Source organism: Gobius niger, assembly GCF_951799975.1.
Source record: "Gobius niger genome assembly, chromosome: 21".
NCBI classification, from domain to species: Eukaryota; Metazoa; Chordata; class Actinopteri; order Gobiiformes; family Gobiidae; genus Gobius; species Gobius niger.
In genome coordinates, this window is record NC_136872.1 from 20,797,004 (window position 1) to 20,814,387 (window position 17,384).

General features: G+C 40.3%; 2 protein-coding genes across 2 annotated transcripts in view; both read left to right on the forward strand.

Annotated features, from left to right (window-relative positions):
• Nucleotides 1-4,521: 4,521 nt before the first annotated feature.
• ankrd46b (ankyrin repeat domain 46b) lies at nt 4,522-8,676 on the forward strand. Its single transcript, XM_079580519.1, has 4 exons — nt 4,522-4,621; nt 6,883-7,225; nt 8,216-8,374; nt 8,453-8,676. The coding sequence occupies exons 2-4, from the start codon at nt 6,915-6,917 to the stop codon at nt 8,667-8,669; spliced, it is 687 nt and encodes a 228-aa protein (XP_079436645.1). The 5' UTR covers nt 4,522-4,621; nt 6,883-6,914; the 3' UTR covers nt 8,670-8,676.
• Nucleotides 8,677-14,270: 5,594 nt separating this feature from the next.
• Nucleotides 14,271-17,384, forward strand: part of sh3gl2b (SH3 domain containing GRB2 like 2b, endophilin A1) — a 44,165-nt gene continuing 41,051 nt past the window's right edge. The window contains exon 1 of the mRNA XM_079579960.1: nt 14,271-14,325. Within this exon, the coding sequence (XP_079436086.1) occupies nt 14,281-14,325 (45 nt within the window). The 5' untranslated portion in view covers nt 14,271-14,280. The remainder of the gene's footprint in view (nt 14,326-17,384) is intronic.

The following is a 17,384-nucleotide window of genomic DNA, read 5'->3' on the forward strand; positions in this document are numbered from 1 at the left end:
CAGTCACACAAAAAGACCAAATGTGTTGTTAGCATTCGGCCTCTCCCAGTATATTCCTATGGCTCCAAACGGGGGTGAAGTTAGACCACGCTCTTCCACGGGCACAAAGACCAGACAGGTACGTATGAACTCGTCTAAGCTCAGGTAAGAACATATCACAGTGTGGAAAAACGGTGGCCTGTTCCTTTAAGATTGAAACTGTGACTCCCTGATCTCAAACGCCACTTGATCAACTGCCCTAAACAGAATGTATTCTCTCCTCTTTGCCTAAAGGCCAGTGTAACGCTTCATTTGAAAGCTAAGACCCGCAAAAGTGATCTCTTTTCTCGCGTTGTTACTGCGTCGTAACTTTTTTGTGACTTTTTTGCCACTTTTTGCGTTTAGTTTTCGTCACTTTTTCCTCAAGAAGCTTTTAGATTATGGGTAAAGCCAAACTGGGGCAAACGTGGTAGGCAAGGCCGTGGGAACCCAGGGTGCTGAGGGCGCTGCAGCACCCCCTGGTGGATAGTTTGTGAACTGCAGGCAATATCAACCCCTTAACTCCCACCTGAACCGAGCACATTTTCTCCAGCTTTACCCCAATCCAAAAGCTTCTGGAAAAAAGGTGTGAAAATAGCAACAAAACTGAGATGAAAACAATGATGGAAATGTGAAAAAAGTGAGAAAACATTGACGAAAAAGTTGCAAAAATGGACAAAAAAGTGAGAAAAATTTGACAAAAAATGGAGGAAAAAATGGACGAAAAAGTGATACGAATTTGACAAAAAAATGCGAATAATTTGACGAAAAAGTTTAACAATTTACAAAAATGGACAAAAATTTGACAAAAAAGTGAGAAAAATTTGAAGAAAAATTGAGAAAAAATTAACGAAAAAGTGACAAAAAAATTTAGAAAAAATGACAAAAAATTGACAAAAAGGTGAGAACAATGTGACAAAAAATTAGAAAAAATGGACGAAAAAGTGACAAAAAAATTACAAAAAATGACAAAAAATTTACCAAAAAATGACTAAAATTTGCCAAAAAAGTGAGAACAATTTGAAGAAAAACTGAGAAAAAATTGACGAAAAAGTGACAAAAATGAGACGACTGCCCAACAAAAAAAGAGATGGGAAAAAAATCTGATATGAGGAAAAAGATCCATTTAGTTTTGTAGGTCTTTCAAATGAGGTGTTACACTGGCCTACAGGATTTGGGTAAAGCTGAACTGGAGAAAGTGCTCTCGGTTCAGGCGGGAGTTAAGAGGTTAACAAATAGGATTCATGCACAGAAAAAGTATGTTTGGGGGTAAATTTTGTCCCTCAGCGCCCCCTAACTAAAACATCTTCCCACGGCTCTGGTGGTAGGTGGGAGTTAAGAGGTTAAAGTGGAGTAATGAGGGGGGGCTTCTTCAATCCTCGCCTTCGCATCCAGCTCCTCCCTGGCCTGCTCCTCCATGACGACCCCATACCAACTGTCGATGGTGCAGAAGAGCTTCCTGTGGAGCCTCGTCAACATCTTCCTCTGCATCTTCTGAATGGCCCTCTCGACTTTCCCTTGGAGCATCTTCCACTTAAACTCGGCCTTCACGAGTTTGTAGCACGTCATGTGGGGCGTGGTCTGGTCTGTCACGAGCGCGCCCTGCCAGCCCATGGACAGGGGGCCCCTGCCTGTCACGCTCGACCTAAACACCGACGGATCTTCTTTGTAGTCCACCGGCTCGTCGAAATCTGAAGCGATGTCGATCACAGTGACCCTGCAGCTTTGCCATTGCGCCTCCTCTAACCCGTAGACGTTTTCGTGCGTGCCAAAGTCGCTCCTGTGCCGCGTGATGGTTTCAATGCTGAACCGATCCCCCATGTACGTGTTTGTTAGGACTTTTCTGCAGTGAGGATACGCGTCCCAGGTCTTCTCGTGGAACTCGAATGATCCTTTTGGTGCAAGTGCCTTCATCCAGCCGGGGACCCTGCTCTGTGTGTGGTAGACCTTGTGGGTGAACTGCCCCTCCTCGTCTCCGTTCTTGTAGCGCTCATGGGCCAAGACCTCCACCCTATCCCCGCCTCTCGCCTCCCCCGCGCTGGCCTCCTCCGCTCCCGCATACCTCTGCGCCACCTGGTACTCCTCCACTGACATGGGCAGGAGGATCCGGAATTCCTGAATGAGCATGTCGACAGCGGATCCGTCCAAAAAAGAAGTGAAAAAAGAAGTGAAAATGGAAGTAATCGCCTTGAAAGCGAGTTTAAAGAAGTTGTATGTTGCGCGTCTGCTCTCGACACCGCTCCTTTAAGACTCTTCTTCTTCTTCTTCAACAGCTGAGGTGCATACCGCCACCTACTGTACCGTGTGTGTTTCGGGACGCTAGGGTACATGATCGCAGGGGTCGGCAAGTTTGCATCATGAAGGGCCAATTTTCATCATAGACAAAACACCGAGGGCCGAACCTCACTATTGTAGCTAAAAGTTAAGAGCCATTTTCTGCAAATGCCATTGTTTTACATCAGTGGTTCTAAAGTGGTCCGGCTCCGAGACCCGCCATTACCTGAATGACAAAGTGTGACCCAAATAAAACTGTAATTTGTCATATATCATTTAAAATATTGCATTTACCACACGTTTTTATTGAACAAGCCGTAGATTTGCTTTGAAGATGATCAAAACAACCCAAGAATACAAATTTGAACAGACTCCAGTGTGTTTCCGTGTAGTTTCAAATTGAAAATATTGAATAAAGTTCCCTATAGGCTCGCGACCCACTCTTGAGTCCCGACCCACCAGTTGAGAATCACTGTTTTACATTATATATGACCAAGTGGGATGTTTTCCAAAGACATTTAAAAAATACACCATAAAAAGACAAAGTTTATCACAGTTTTAGAGTACTTTAACAGGTATTTGCATAATAATATTTCTCAAAATCATATTGGGGGCCAGAGGCTCTGTGCTGGAGGGCCGGATTTGGCCCCCGGGCCTGACGTTGCCTACCCCTGCATTATAGTTTTGTGAACTGTAGCACACTATGCTGTTTAGGAAAACAAGAAGACAAGAAAACCAAAACCTACACTTTGTAAACCAGCTCTGTCCCTTTTAAAGGAACAGGTCACCGTTTTTATAGATGGAAATATGTTCTTGCCTGAGCTTAGACGAGTTGATACGTACCTGTCTGGTCTTTGTGCGTGCCCTCAGTCACACAAAACAACCAAAAAATAAATAAATATATATATATTTATATATAGCTCCAATCGGGGGTGAAGTTGGAAGCGACCATGCTCTTCCACAGGCACGCACGTTAACCCCTTAACTCCCACCTGAACCGAGCACATTTTCCCCAGCTTTACCCCAATCTAAAAGCTTCTGGGAAAAGGTGTGAAATTAGCAACAAAACAGAGACGAAAACAAGGATGAAAATGTGAAAAAAGTGGCAAAAAATGTACAAAAATTGTACAAAAATTTGACAAAAAAGTGAGAAAAATTTGACGAAAAATTTAGAAAAAATGGACGAAAAAGTGACAAAAAAAGTCACGAAAATTTGACAAAAATGAGATGACTGCCCAACAAAAAAAATGAGGAAAAAAAATCTGATGATGTGAGGAAAAAGATACATTTAGTTTTGTAGGTCTTTCAAATGAGGCGTTGCACTGGCCTACAGGATTTGGGTAAAGCTGAACTGGAGAAAATGCTCTCTGTCCAAGCCTGAGTTAAGAGGTTAACTCCTGGAACCGCCACCTTAACGTGGTGAAGGGGTTTGAGCCCGAATGATCCTGGAGCTCTGTTGTCGGGGGGCTTTGTGCCCCTGGTAGGGTCTCCCATGGGGACAGGTCCTGTAGATGACGGGTCAGACCAAGAGCAGTTCAGAAGCCCCTTATAAGAGACCAACAGGCCCGGTTCGAATCGCGAGGCCGTCCTTCTGTGGACCCACCGCCTGCTGGAGGAGCCATATGGGGCTGGTGCAATGAGATTTGGGCAGCTCCAACAGCTGCCCCCACGACCCAGCAACGGACAAGTGGAAGAAGATGGATGGATGATTGGAAATGAGTTCACACTTCTTTCTTTTTTTTTCACATTAAATGGCTTCACAACATCACTGACCATGAGTGTTTTTTTCTGTGTTTTCATTCATATCTTTTGAGAAATGGCCACAAAATCCACCAGGGTGTATTGGCTTATTGGCACAACTGTAGATCAAATTCTTACTTATTGTAGCTAGAAAATATGTTTCATGGTTACTAAATGTACATGTATGAATGCGAAATTTGGTCAAGAATAATAAAAGGTTTATGAGAAATGACCACATGCTTGGAAAACAAATGTTGTACATCTAACTTTTCTTTTATAAAACCAGAAAAAACATCGATCAGATCATTATTATTAATATTATTAATATTATTAGTATTATTAGTATTATTAGTATTATCAGATTTAAATGTGCTTAACTGAGATGAGCTTTGGTCAAATGTCTGTTTATTTATGCGCTTCCTCCTGAACCTCTGTTATTGTTTTGGTAGTACCTCCGCCTGGCCACTGGGCGCGCCACTTTGTCGCGTGCCACAGCGGCCACTTTTATCCACAGGCGAAGAAACGCGCAGGAAAGCAAAACAAAAACAGCGGAGAACAATTTCTTTATTAATCTGGAACCTTTAAACAGGTAAATATAAAACCACGTGTCTTTAAACGACTTTAACAGACAGTTCTTTCCTCTGCTGGTCCTGGATTAATCAGATGTAAATGTAAGAGTTGATGCGGTGTGTTGTGCTAGCTTCGGCGGCTAGCTTAATCTCAGCTGTTTTAGCCTTACGTTTCAGTTTACAATACAAGGGGGAAAATCCAGAGTTACTCTATTTAAGAATTTGTTAATGGCTTGTGCTGGACTGTATTTACTTCAAAGTATGTCAGGAATATCAGACAACACGGTGTTTTTAGCGCAGCTGACCAAAGCTAACTGCTAGCTTAATCAATGCAACAAACATCATACTGATAAAATGTTTTGGTAAAGCCTGATCTAACATGTTTAAAGGAGAAGATGTCTCTGAAAGATGTTTACATTCAGCTCCACATTCACTCATAATATCAACGCAAACCTGACTGTTTTTAATTATGTGTTAGCTGGGCTTGTAGTGACTGAGCTAATATTGTGGTCAGTGTCACAGCAGATTTGAGCAAACACTGGGCAGCTCTTCTCCATTGTGTAAATCTTAAATTGAAAAAAGTTTCAGGTTCAAGAGAATGCATTTAAACCAAGCAAGGTTTGTGTATAGGGTTTCAGAAGTTATTAAATATATTCCATTTTCTTTTGAATATCAAAGTCTCCCTAATTCCACTATTTCTCAAATATGAACAAAACGACGGATTAAACAGTGGTTCCCGACGTTTTTTGTCTTTCGTACCCCTTTGGCCTTTCAGTGGTCAACCGTGTACCCCCTACCTCAAGGGTGTTACAGTTTATTTAAAAAGTATTTACTTAAAAGTGGTATTTGTAAGAAAAAGGACAATGTTGCAGTCAAAATAAACCTAAAATTCTCCCAAAGCAACACATTTTCCTGAAAAATATAGCTTTTCCTATATAAATTATGTTACATTTTCCCCTTTTTTCAATCTCAAATAGTTCCAAGTACCCCATACTAGGTCCTCGAGTACCCCCGGGGTCCCAGTACCTCTGGTTGGGAAACACTGTAAAACATGTGTAAAACATGGACCAAGAGTCTAGATGCTGCTAGAATTCTTGGAAAAAGTTTGCTTTTCTTTTTCTATTTGTATCATCTGCTCGATCATAAATGACAAAATAGGTGGTAATGTAGACCTGCCAAAGGACTGAGAAAATGCCTGGTAAATGCTTTTGTATTTATTTGTTCCTTTTTTTTATCATTAGTACGACCATCAACGATAAAATAGGTCATACGGATCTGTCAAAGGACTAAGAAAATGCTTCAACTTTCCTAAATATAAAATGTTGTACGTTCATACACGAGGACAAATAGATCCCTCCGTCTTTTCGTACCTGGTGTCTATCAAAATTTAAACTGTAAACAACTTTTGTAAAGTGAAACTGTCACAAACTGCAGCTTCATGTCTGATAAGTCAAGAGTAGGTTTTACATACGTTCTGTGAACTTCAACCTACTCCCCTTTTTGAGTTCACACATACTCTCCTTTTCCTGAGGAAACATCTGTTGTCTGTACCGTGTTTGCTGCTCAAATAAACTAATAAAACTAAACTAAACTACTTAATGGAAAGCTATAAAAAATCTTAAGAAATTAAAATGCACAAACTTTTATTTGGCCTCATTGGTATTAAATAAATATAGCTTTTGGCTTCCCATCCATCCATCCATTTTCTTCCGCTTTATCCGGGGCCGGGTCGCGGGGGCAGCAGTCTCAGCAGAGATGCCCAAACTTCCCGATCCACACACACCTGCTCCAGCTGTTCTGACCCCGAGGCGACACCAGGCCAGCTCGGAGACATAGACCCACCAGCGTGTCCTGGGTCTTCCACGAGGCCTTGTGGCTTTTAAATAACATTATCATTAAAAAGCATTCAGTAGATATTAGAATTGCCATGGTTTTGTCTCCAGTTTCTCAATACTAAAGTAGTATTTCCCCTAAGTACTGTACCAGATGTTTTTGTTTACAAAGAAAAAAAAAGAGGGAGCAAGTAAATTTCATTGTTAATTGTGTTCACACTCGTTACCTAACCTTCCCATTCTTCTCAGGGAGTTTATAAGCACTTTTCACAGCATGCAGGGTCACTTCTCATGATCACAGAATTGCTAGTAAAATAGCCCATAAGCTATTGAAATTGATACATTATATTGGTCACGACTTATCACGACTTCTGCCTGTTTAAAGTAACAATCTTCTTACTCGAGTAAATATTTTGGCTCTGTTTAATCTCTGCTCTCTCTCGCTGCAGTTACGCTGGACTTTTCTGACACGCGCTCAGACATGTCCTATGTCTTCATCAATGACTCGTCCCAGACCACGGTGCCGCTGCTCCAGGCCTGTATCGACGGGGACCTGCCTTTCGCCAAGCGGCTCCTGGAGACGGGCTGCGACCCCAACATAAGGGACAACCGCGGCCGGACGGGGCTGCACCTGGCCGCCGCCCGGGGGAACGTGGAGATCTGCCGCCTGCTGCACAAGTTCGGGGCCGACCTCCTGGCCACGGATTACCAAGGCAACACGGCGCTGCATCTGTGCGGGCACGTGGACACCATACAGTTCCTGGTGTCCAACGGGCTCAAGATCGATATCTGGTAAGAGTCGCAAAGAGTGAGCATTTCAAACAGTCTGTGGTTTGTTTTTGTGATTCTTTAGCCTTAATTTAGAAATGTTTCAGCTGAAGTTTTGTCCAAATATAGTAAAGTTTTAGTTCATGTTTATGTGTTTATGAGTGATATATGATACAGATAATACAGATGATACTCGACATGGCACTATTGCATTAAAGGAATAGGCCACCGTTTTTAAATACTGAGATATGTTCTTTTCTTACCTTAGCTTTGACGAGTTCTTTAGGACCTGTCTGATCTTCCCCCGTGCCTTCAGTCACGTAAACAAAGCGCAGACGGCGTTAGCATTTAGCCTCTCCCTCTCTCCTCTATAGCTCCAAAACAGGTCAAGATAGAAGCTACCAAGCTCTTCCACGTTTTCCCTATTTAAATATGGTTACGTGAAGTGTTACACTACAAAGAATAATTACACAAAATTAAACAATGTGGATTTTCTAAGCGGATAAAAGGGGGGACTATATTGTAAGGCATAATAATACCAGGAGTAGTTCGAAATCCGCGCAGTAATCTTCACTTTACTGTGCGGCTGCACAGTAATGTAATTTTTTTGTCAAATTTTTATCACATTTTTGTCGTTTTTTGTCAAATTTTTATCACATTTTTGTCATTTTTTCATCACATTTTTGAGGTTTTTTTGGTCATTTTTTGTCACATTTTTGTCTTTTTTTTTTGTCAATTTCTTGTGACATTTTTGTGACAATTTTGTCACTTTTTCATCAATTTTTCGGCACATTTTTGTCAAAGTTCTCTCACTTTTTGTCACATCTTCATCATTGTTTGGTCTCAGTTCTGTCGCTATTTTCACACCTTTTTTCCAGAAGCTTTTGGATTGGGGTAAAGCCAAAATGTGCTCGGTTCAGGTGGGAGTTAAGGGGTTAATGTATGTAATAACATATAAACTCGACATATAGATTCAGCCTTTTTTCGTATTGATAAAATCTCCGGTCTCCGCAGTAACCACAACGGCTCGACTCCTCTGGTTTTGGCGAAGCGTCGCGGAGTAAATAAAGACGCCATCCGTCTGCTGGAGGGTCTGGAGGAGCAGGAGGTGAAGGGCTTCAACCGAGGCCCTCACTCCAAACTGGAGACGATGCAGATGGCCGACAGCGAGAGGTGAGACAGACGCTCCTGCCATGTCAGCGTAGGCTTCATGTCCGGGCTCACTGATTAACGCCTCTGTCCGTGTCCCAGCGCGATGGAGAGCCACTCGCTGCTGAACCCGAACCTCCAGAGCACAGAGGGCGTCCTGTCCAGCTTCCGCACCACGTGGCAGGAGTTCGTGGAGGACCTGGGCTTCTGGCGGGTGCTGCTGCTGCTGGTCGTCATCGCGCTGCTCTCCCTGGGCATCGCCTACTACGTCAGCGGGGTCCTGCCCTTCTCCACCAGCCAACTCGAACTCGTGCACTGAAAACAAACAACAACAAGGTCTTACCGTAACGTAGGACGATCGGATGTATCATCAAAAAAAAACGTCTAGTCATGAACAAACAGCTCGCAGTAGTAACTTTGCCTGTTTTCAGTGTGGTCGTATGTAAAAAGTTAAACAACACCTCATACAGTACAAGTGGGAGAATGGTGGAGAAAATAAAACCATTGAAGGCCCAAAATACACATAGATAGCCAATACTGTGCAGTTTAGATGAATAATATGTAATTCTTCACTTTAATCCAAGGTTTTTTAACTCTTTATCTTAATTTTCAGAAGTTGGAGGAAGCGGTTGCTAATGTATTCTCACTGAGAGGAACAAAAACATAAGTGAGACCGATATTAAGCTTAAACTTCTCAAAAGAACCACACTCTCAAAGGCGAGGTGGGTTTAGTGTCTCGCTATTTGGCGTAAAGACAGATTAGATTTGCCCTTTGTATATTATTATTATTACCAAACTAATAGGAAACGCGACTGTAAAAAGAACTAATAGCATTTTCAAGGCTTTGTACTGTCCATTATTTGTGATTTCTGCTCGTGTCTGTTACAAACTGTACATTGTAATCTATTATTTATCACTATTTCCATGTATTTTTTTCATATCAGTATCTTCCCTTCGCCCGTGACATTGCTTGTATAGTTTGATTTGCGTAAATCCCGTGCCTTTTTTGAAGGACAGCGCGTCACATTCCTGCTTCGAAAAATCACGCAGCTCAAACCTTCCTTTGCAAACGATCAATTATGTCAGTGTTGTACATTTGTTTTTACTCATTAATGTTATTATTTGTCATTTTTGTGGTTAAAAAACAATACTGTAACTTAATTTAACATGAATAATAAAGTCATGAATAATTAGTTTTGTGTTTGGTTGTTCGTTGTGGTGACGAGAATAACATCAAAGTCGTTATTTGAATAGAATGGTCTCAAAATCTTCCATTGTTTGTCTGAATAGGCCTTTACTTTACTTTGCACATTTGGTTAATGCCATGAACAGCCTGAGGAGAGGCCAGGCGGAGGAGGGTCACAGCACGGCTGGGAAACGGCCGAGCATTTGACCTGGGAGCTTAAAGGATCTATATTATGCTATTTTAGCCATTCCAAAGTTAAGTATAGGCATGTATATGATATATTGTACCTCTACCGCTATTGAGCACTCATTTTTGTGATAAATATAAGTGTTTTCTGGAGGTATTTTTCGAACCCGGAAGACACAACGCTTCGATTCAGTTAACTCCGCCCCCTCTCTCCGCACATACTTTACCGTAATATAAATAAACAACAATAAGTGAAGTTACTTCACGATGAAGTTATACGGAGTTGACATCTGCAACACAGCTTCATAAATGGCTAACACACAAGCTAATATGCTAACACACATGCTAATATGCTAACACACAAGCTAACCCGCGTTTGGATTGACTCACCCTCTGCTCCATCGCTGTTTACATTATGGGACTCGCGTTGGTTATAAAAGTTAATCCACTTTGATTCTGGTGAAGGCTCACCAAACATCCATCAGAGACAGTCACAGAAAAACAATATTTTGGTGATAGTCGCTGAATCCCAGAGAAAAAAACAGCTAGACAAGTGGCCTCATCCTCGTCCTCGTAGCCAAACGCGCTTCTTTTTCTCCGTGACATTATCGTTAGTTAAGAATAAAGAACAGGTGTGTCCAGTTATAACGAGCTCCATCTTCAGCTGCAGCGCAAACATGACTGATCTGTTCAGACGCTCAGGGGTGTTTGTTTTGGCCTCAGCTGACCTGGAAGCACCTCGGGCACATCCTTTTTATTTTTTTAATTATTATTATTATTATTATTATATTTCTCTTTGTTTCTCTCTTACGACAGAAATAATGAAATCGCTGTTTTACAAATTAAAATCAGGCCGTAAGCATAGAATTAAGACATTACATTACAGACGTCGAGCACTTCCGTTCTGCTGTGACGACACAACTGAACACTCAGTCGTTCACCAGGAGAGGGAGGAGCAGCTGCTCAGAGAGCAGGATTCAGGAGGATTACTGAGAGCTGCGTGAATGAAGCCACAAAACACTCTGGGGGTGTTTTTGATAAGGAAATAGCATAACAACATGGCTAAAAGCTCCAAAAAGTCGATTTTGCATGATATAGGACCTTTAAGAAGGGGATCCTGGACGATGATTGGCTGAAGCGGGAAAAGCAGCTGCGATGATTGGCTGATTCGAAGGTGTGGCTTGAGCCGGGGCCGTGATTGGATGACTGGTGAAGGCGATGAATGAGGCTGCAGGTACGTCTTCCAGGTTGAATTTGCGCTGAAGCTTCATTAATATTGTGAGAACATTCATATGAACTTGTAACCTGGATTATACTCACAAAACATCTAAAACCCAGAAGCTCGGCTGATTTGTTTTTATATATTTAATTGAACCTGTTGTACATATTTTTAGTGGTAGGGGAAACCAGAGTACCCGGAGGAAACCTAGGCAGACACAGGGAGAACAGGCAAACTCCACACAGAAAGGCCCCGTCCTCGCTGAAATCGAACCCGGGACCTTTTTGCTGTTGTTTGCACCACTATGTCACACAAAAGCTTCAAAGCAAAACTTCAACTTGGGCTGTCACGATAATTACTATATCAACAGATCGATAAATGACCGATAAACGATGCATCTTGAGGCTCAATGTTTATCGTCATATCAGTAAATCACGCCCCATCCTTTTCCTGTCATACTTTATAGCAAGTTGTGTTTCATTTTGTTTACTCAGTTTAGTTTATTGTCCTTGAGGGGGAATTCGTTTTCACAGTAGTACCGGCAGTAAAGCACCAAGAAACACAAGAATACACATTATAAACAGACAACCCACCACTTTGAGCTCCTTCCATCAGGGCAGAGATACAGACTTCCTTGTGCGAAGAAAAATGTGTACAGGAATTATTTTGTTCCCTTTGCCATCAAGGAGCTGAATAAGTTGTAAGTATTAATGTCGTTCAGCCAGTCTGTTCCTTTTTCCTCTCCTTTAATAAAGTGTACCTGCTGCTACTGTGTCTGCAGTGAACTGATTTTATCATGAACTGATTTTATTATGTACATTGCTGGGCAAATGTATTACTGTAGAATGTATGAGCGAGCCAAAGGCACATTTCTGCCATCGTGTGCATGGTAGACAATAAAGTTGTTTCTATTCTATTTTCTATTCTATTCAAACACAAAAATGACAATAGGACAACATGTATTTCATGTTCCTAGTGGGATGTTTTAAGATTCTTTACATAAACAAGCATTGTTTCTTCATTTGTTTAAGTACTTTTCGAACAAAGCTTTACTGGAATTTTTAAGCTTGAATGTTACTAAGGTCTTCAGTCATATTTATCACATTTGTTTATCAATAGTTTTCTGCCTCAACTACAACATATGACGATAAAAGAGGAAGAGGAGAACGCATTTAGCACTGTACAGTATGTAGTTCAGCTGTTGTGATGATATTAAACCACCAGGGGGAACTAAATCCCAACATATCCGTAATGTAATGTCAATACTGTTAATATGCGTTGTTTTTACGCTCTACTGCATGTTATATGTTAGAATTGTATTTGAAACCAACTCATATATAGGCTATACTTACATATTTTGTTGGTCTGTGGTTTGGGATCGCGTCATTAATAAAAAAATCCGTATTTTCTGTCCGCACCTCCGCGTCGCTGTCCATGGTGCTGATATTTCAAAGCGGTCATTTCGCCTACAGACTGAAATCTATATCCTTTACAAAAGCAGCACTTTGTAAATGTGAAAGTCACTGGACATTGTTTTATCTTGTTGCTAGAACATATAGTACTGTACTAAAGTTGTGTGCTCTGGTTTAAAGGCAAAGCTGAGGCAAAAAAAACCCAAAAGCATCGTGTGGTCTCGTGCAGCGGGGCAGGGAGAGCACGCGGAGGGAGAGGGGGAAAAAAAACAAAAACGTCGAGGTCACGTCACCAAAAACGTGGGTTCGCCCCAGCGTCGATTTCAGCTGAGGCAGAGATGTGTAGTGAGGGAAGATGAGGCTGCAAGACGAAAACTGATACAACAAAAGGACAAAAACATCGGTTGTTTATGTTATTATTGATGTATCAGAGGTGATGCGCGTGACTGAGTGACTGCAGGTACATTATTATGCCCGAGCCTGGATGTAAGTCCATGGCAAACTATTGTTCTCCCCCAGTTTCTTGTTATGTTTTTTTGTTTTGTTTGTCACTTAATTTGATAACTTAAATAGACTGTACATATATCCTCTATTACGGGGTCACATAACTGCCAATTATAGCAGGCAAATGGCAAAAACATTCAGTTGAAATGTATAGGCTGTAAAGTAAGGCTCATTTGGCACTTTCAGACTTACACACTGTTTTTTGGGGGGGTTTTTTGCGCCAGCTATCAGCCTATTTATAGGATTTGCCCACAGGTCTTTTGCAGACACGTGGTCAGCGGCTGTGGCGGGACATTTTTTTTCTTAGGACGGGAAAGGCCACATTTGAGAACAACCCTAGTTTAAACTGACCCTAACTACCCGTTGACCTAACCCTAAAAACACTCAAATCAATGGGAAAAGCCGGCGGGAGCTTGCCTTAATGAGGGGGTATTATGCTTTTTTCAATCAAATAGCACCAGTCTATAGCACACTACAATTGCTTTACCCCAGTCCAAAAGCTTCTGGAAAAAAGCTGTGAAAATAGCAACAAAACTGAGACGAAAACAATGATGGAAATGTGACAAAAAAGTGAGAAAACATTGACAAAAAAAAAAGTGATGAAAAAATTGATGAAAAAGTGGCAAAAATGTCACAATAAATTGACAAAAATGCACGAAAAAATGACAAAAAAATGACAAAAAATGTGACAAAAAAAAAAAAAAAAATTGATTAATAAAAATGGACGAAAAAATGACAGAAATGTGACAAAAAATGACCAAAATGTGATTAAAAAATGGACGAAAAAAATGACCCCAAAAAAGTGACAAAAAAATGACACAAAAATGAGTTGAATACCCAACAAAAAAATTATGGAAAAAAAAAAATCAGATGACGTGAGGAAAAAGATCCTCTCGGTTCAGGCGGGAGTTAAGCGGTTAAGTCCGAAGCTAAGTGAAGTATAAATGAACTATAATGCTGTTGACAATTCGATTAAAAATTCTGATAATTGAGATAGATCAAAATAGACATAATCACGATACGATTCAAATTGGATCGAGAACATTCTAGAATGTTTCTCCAAGCACATGGTCTTAGGTCTTAGCTTTCAAATGTCAAAAGTCGAGAAGCTTTTAGGTTTGGCAGTAGAAAGCGTGCTCGGTTGCGGCGGGGGTTCAGGGGTTAACGGTGCCCGGTCAGCCTCCAGAGTGAGCCCTCCTCTCCACAGCGGAGCTTTGTGTCTGTCTCTCCTCCAGCTGAGCAGCGCTGGCTCTTCCCCCCGACCGCTTCACATTTCACCGAGAACCAGCCTCCAAAACCGGACACTGCCGTCGCCTGGAGCCCTCACACCGGAGGATCTACCTTCTGCGCACGACCAACCCTCGTATTTAAAGACACTTCCACGTTTTTCCCTGAGAGCAAAGAAGAAGAGAGAGAGAGAGAGATGTCTGTCGCGGGGTTGAAGAAGCAGTTCCATAAAGCCACCCAGGTAAGAGCGCGCGATGCCCGCCTGTTTACGCGGAGAAATGTTCATAATATCAGCATAAAAATCGGCTTTAAAGTGTCTCGAGGCGGCTGTTGGAGGAACTGCGGGTCCGATTTCAGCTGGAATGCCATAACATTGTGAGGAAATGCTTTTGGCGAGACGTAAACATCCATTTTTAATCAGATCCAGCGACATGCCCAACAAGCGAGAACAGAAGAGGCTAATTTATGATCGTTTTATGTGTGAAAACCCCCTCAGATAATCACGATTACGCACGATGCTGCAGTTAGTCATGAGTTAGAGTGGTTGGTTTTAAATGGTGTGTGATTGATTTATCAGAAAACACTGGCAACATGAAATGAGCTTCCACTGTGGGCAAATGTGTGCGTTCAATATCGCGATAGTGAATTCATCTAAAGTGGTTTGCGTTAAAGCGGCTTCTTAGTCTGAAAACTGCTTCTAAATGTGAATGTGAGTAAATAACGTTAATTTAACCTCTTAACTCCCGCCTGAACCGAGAGGATCTTTTTCTTCACGTCATCAGATTTTTTTTTTTTTTAAATTTCCATGATTTTTTGTTGGGTATTCAACTCATTTTTGTAACTTTTCTGTCATTTTTTTTGTAATTTTTATCACATTTTTGTCACTGTTTTGTCACATTTTTGTAATTTTTTTTGTCACATTTTCCCGTCATTTTTAATCAATTTTTTCTCATTTTTTCGTCACATATTTTTGTCATTTTTTTCCGTCAATTTTTTATCAATTTTCTTGTCAAATTTGTATCAGATTTTTTCGTCATTTTTGTCACATTTTTGTCATTTTTTCGTCATTTTTTCAATATTTTTTTCGTCATTTTTTCATAAATTTTTTATCCATTTTTTTGTCATTTTTTGTCACATTTTTGTCATTTTTTCGTCAAATTTTTATCAAATTTTTGTCACATTTTTGCCAAAGTTTTCTCACTTTTTTCACATTTCCATCATTGTTTTCGTCTCAGTTTTGTTGCTATTTTCACAGCTTTTTTCCAGAAGCTTTTGGACTGGGGTAAAACCAAACTGGAGAAAATGTGCTTGGTTCAGGTGGGAGTTAAGGGGTTAATGCAGTTTGTGCCTATTTGCATCTTAAATACAAGCAGCTTCATTTTGATTGGATTCTGATGATTTTGCATTTTCTACTGGCTCTAAGTTCATGTTAACCTCTTAACCTCCACCTGAACTGAGCACATTTCCCCCAGTTTGGTTTTGTCTAAAATCTAAACATGTTTCGATAAAAGTGAGCACGAAAACGCAAGTGACAAAAACACAGTTAAACCTCTTAACTCCCGCCTGAACCGAGAGCATTTTCTCCAGGTCAGCTTTACCCAAATCCTGTAGGCCAGTGTAACACCTCATTTGAAAGCTAAGATCTACAAAACTTATCTAAATGGATCTTTTTCCTCACGTCATCAGATTTTTTTTCCATCATTTTTTTGGGGGGTATTCAACTCATTTTTGTAACTTTTTTGTCAAATAGTAGATTTGTTGTCACTTTTTGTCACATTTGTGCTTTTGTTGTCAAATTTATGTAATTTTTTAGTCATTTTTTGTACGTTTTTTTGTCCTTTTTTGTAAATTTTTGTGTGACATTTTTGTGACATTTTTGCCCCTTTTTCATAATTTTTTTGACACTTTTTTGTCATTTTTTTTGTCCAAGTTTTCTCACTCTTTTTGTCACATCTTCATTGTTTTCGTCTCAGTTCTGTCACTATTTTCTCACCTTTTTTCCAGAAGCTTTTGGATTGGGGGTAAAGCCAAACTTTAACCTTGCTATGATCTAAGTAAACAAGTATAAAGGTATCATAGTGACGTTTCACCAGCCAAACCAGTCTTTCGTTCAGTTTTTGTGGTTTTTCATGATATTGTGCCAGAACAAGACATGAAAATAATTAATCAGGACAAGAAAAAGGCATAAATGGAAGTAAATTAGGAAAACTGCACATTTTTAAGTTCCCGGGAGTTTTTGTTTTCAGCTGTTTTGCAATAAAGAGTATAAAGACCACAGTGGCTTCCTGTGATCTGGATATCGCGGCCTAATATTGCGATAACTACACAGTCATTGGGTTAAACACTGTGCAAACCCTATATTGTAATTCTCTCACATTGTCCCAGGAGCATAGGTTTCTTCTATTGTTGTACACAGTAGATCAGTAATAGAAAGTCAAATGAGCAGATTTCTGACCCTCTGACCCTTCGAACGTGGCATTCCCTTTTCTGTCGTGAAGGCTGTATCTGCTGTTCACGGGAAAAAAAGCTAAAGAAAGCTAAGATCTACAAAACTCTACAAAAGATTTACAAAACTCATCTAAATGGATCTTTTTCCTCACATCATCAGATTTTTTTCCATTTTCCAACTCACTTTTGTAACTTTTTGGTCCTTTTTTTGTCCTTTTTTGTCATTTTTTTGGTCCATTTGTTAGTGTTTTTTTGTCTTTTTGTCATTTTTTGTCCTTTTTTGTCGCATTTTTTGTCGCATTTTTTGTCAATTTTTCTGTCTTTTTTGTCATTTTTTTGTCCATTTTTTTCATTTTTTTTGTCGCATTTTTTGTCAATTTTTTTTTGTCAATTTTTTTTAATCATTTTTTTTGGTCATTTTTTGTCCATTTTTTTGTCTTTTTTGTCATTTTTTGTCATTTTTTTGTCATTTTTTTGTCATTTTTTTGTCTTTTTTTGTGTCATTTTTTGTCATTTTTTCGTCACTTTTTTGTCACATCTTCATCATTGTTTAAAGACCACAGTGGCTTCCTGTGGTCTGGATATAGCCTCGCCTAATATTGCGATAACTACACAGTCATTGGGTTAAACACTGTGCAAACCTTATATTGTAATTCTCTCACATTGTCCCAGGAGCATAGGTTTCTTCTATTGTTGTTCACAGTAGATCAGCAATACAAAGTCAAATGAGCAGATTCCTCTCTCTTGCTGCTGCAGTTTGGCGTTTCCACTGACTCCAGGTGAACATAACTTCGAACATGACATTCCCGTTCCAGTGGTGAAGGCTGTATCTGTTCACGGGCAGCGGGGTCT

What these genes read in the sequence shown, in the direction of transcription:
- ankrd46b (XM_079580519.1), top strand. Translation starts at nt 6,915, where the DNA reads ATGTCCTATGTCTTCATCAATGACTCGTCCCAGACCACGGTGCCGCTG. An exon ending in GGGCTCAAGATCGATATCTG is followed by an intron (nt 7,226 to 8,215) that starts GTAAGAGTCGCA and finishes CGGTCTCCGCAG; the next exon opens with TAACCACAACGGCTCGACTC. An exon ending in CAGATGGCCGACAGCGAGAG is followed by an intron (nt 8,375 to 8,452) that starts GTGAGACAGACG and finishes TCCGTGTCCCAG; the next exon opens with CGCGATGGAGAGCCACTCGC.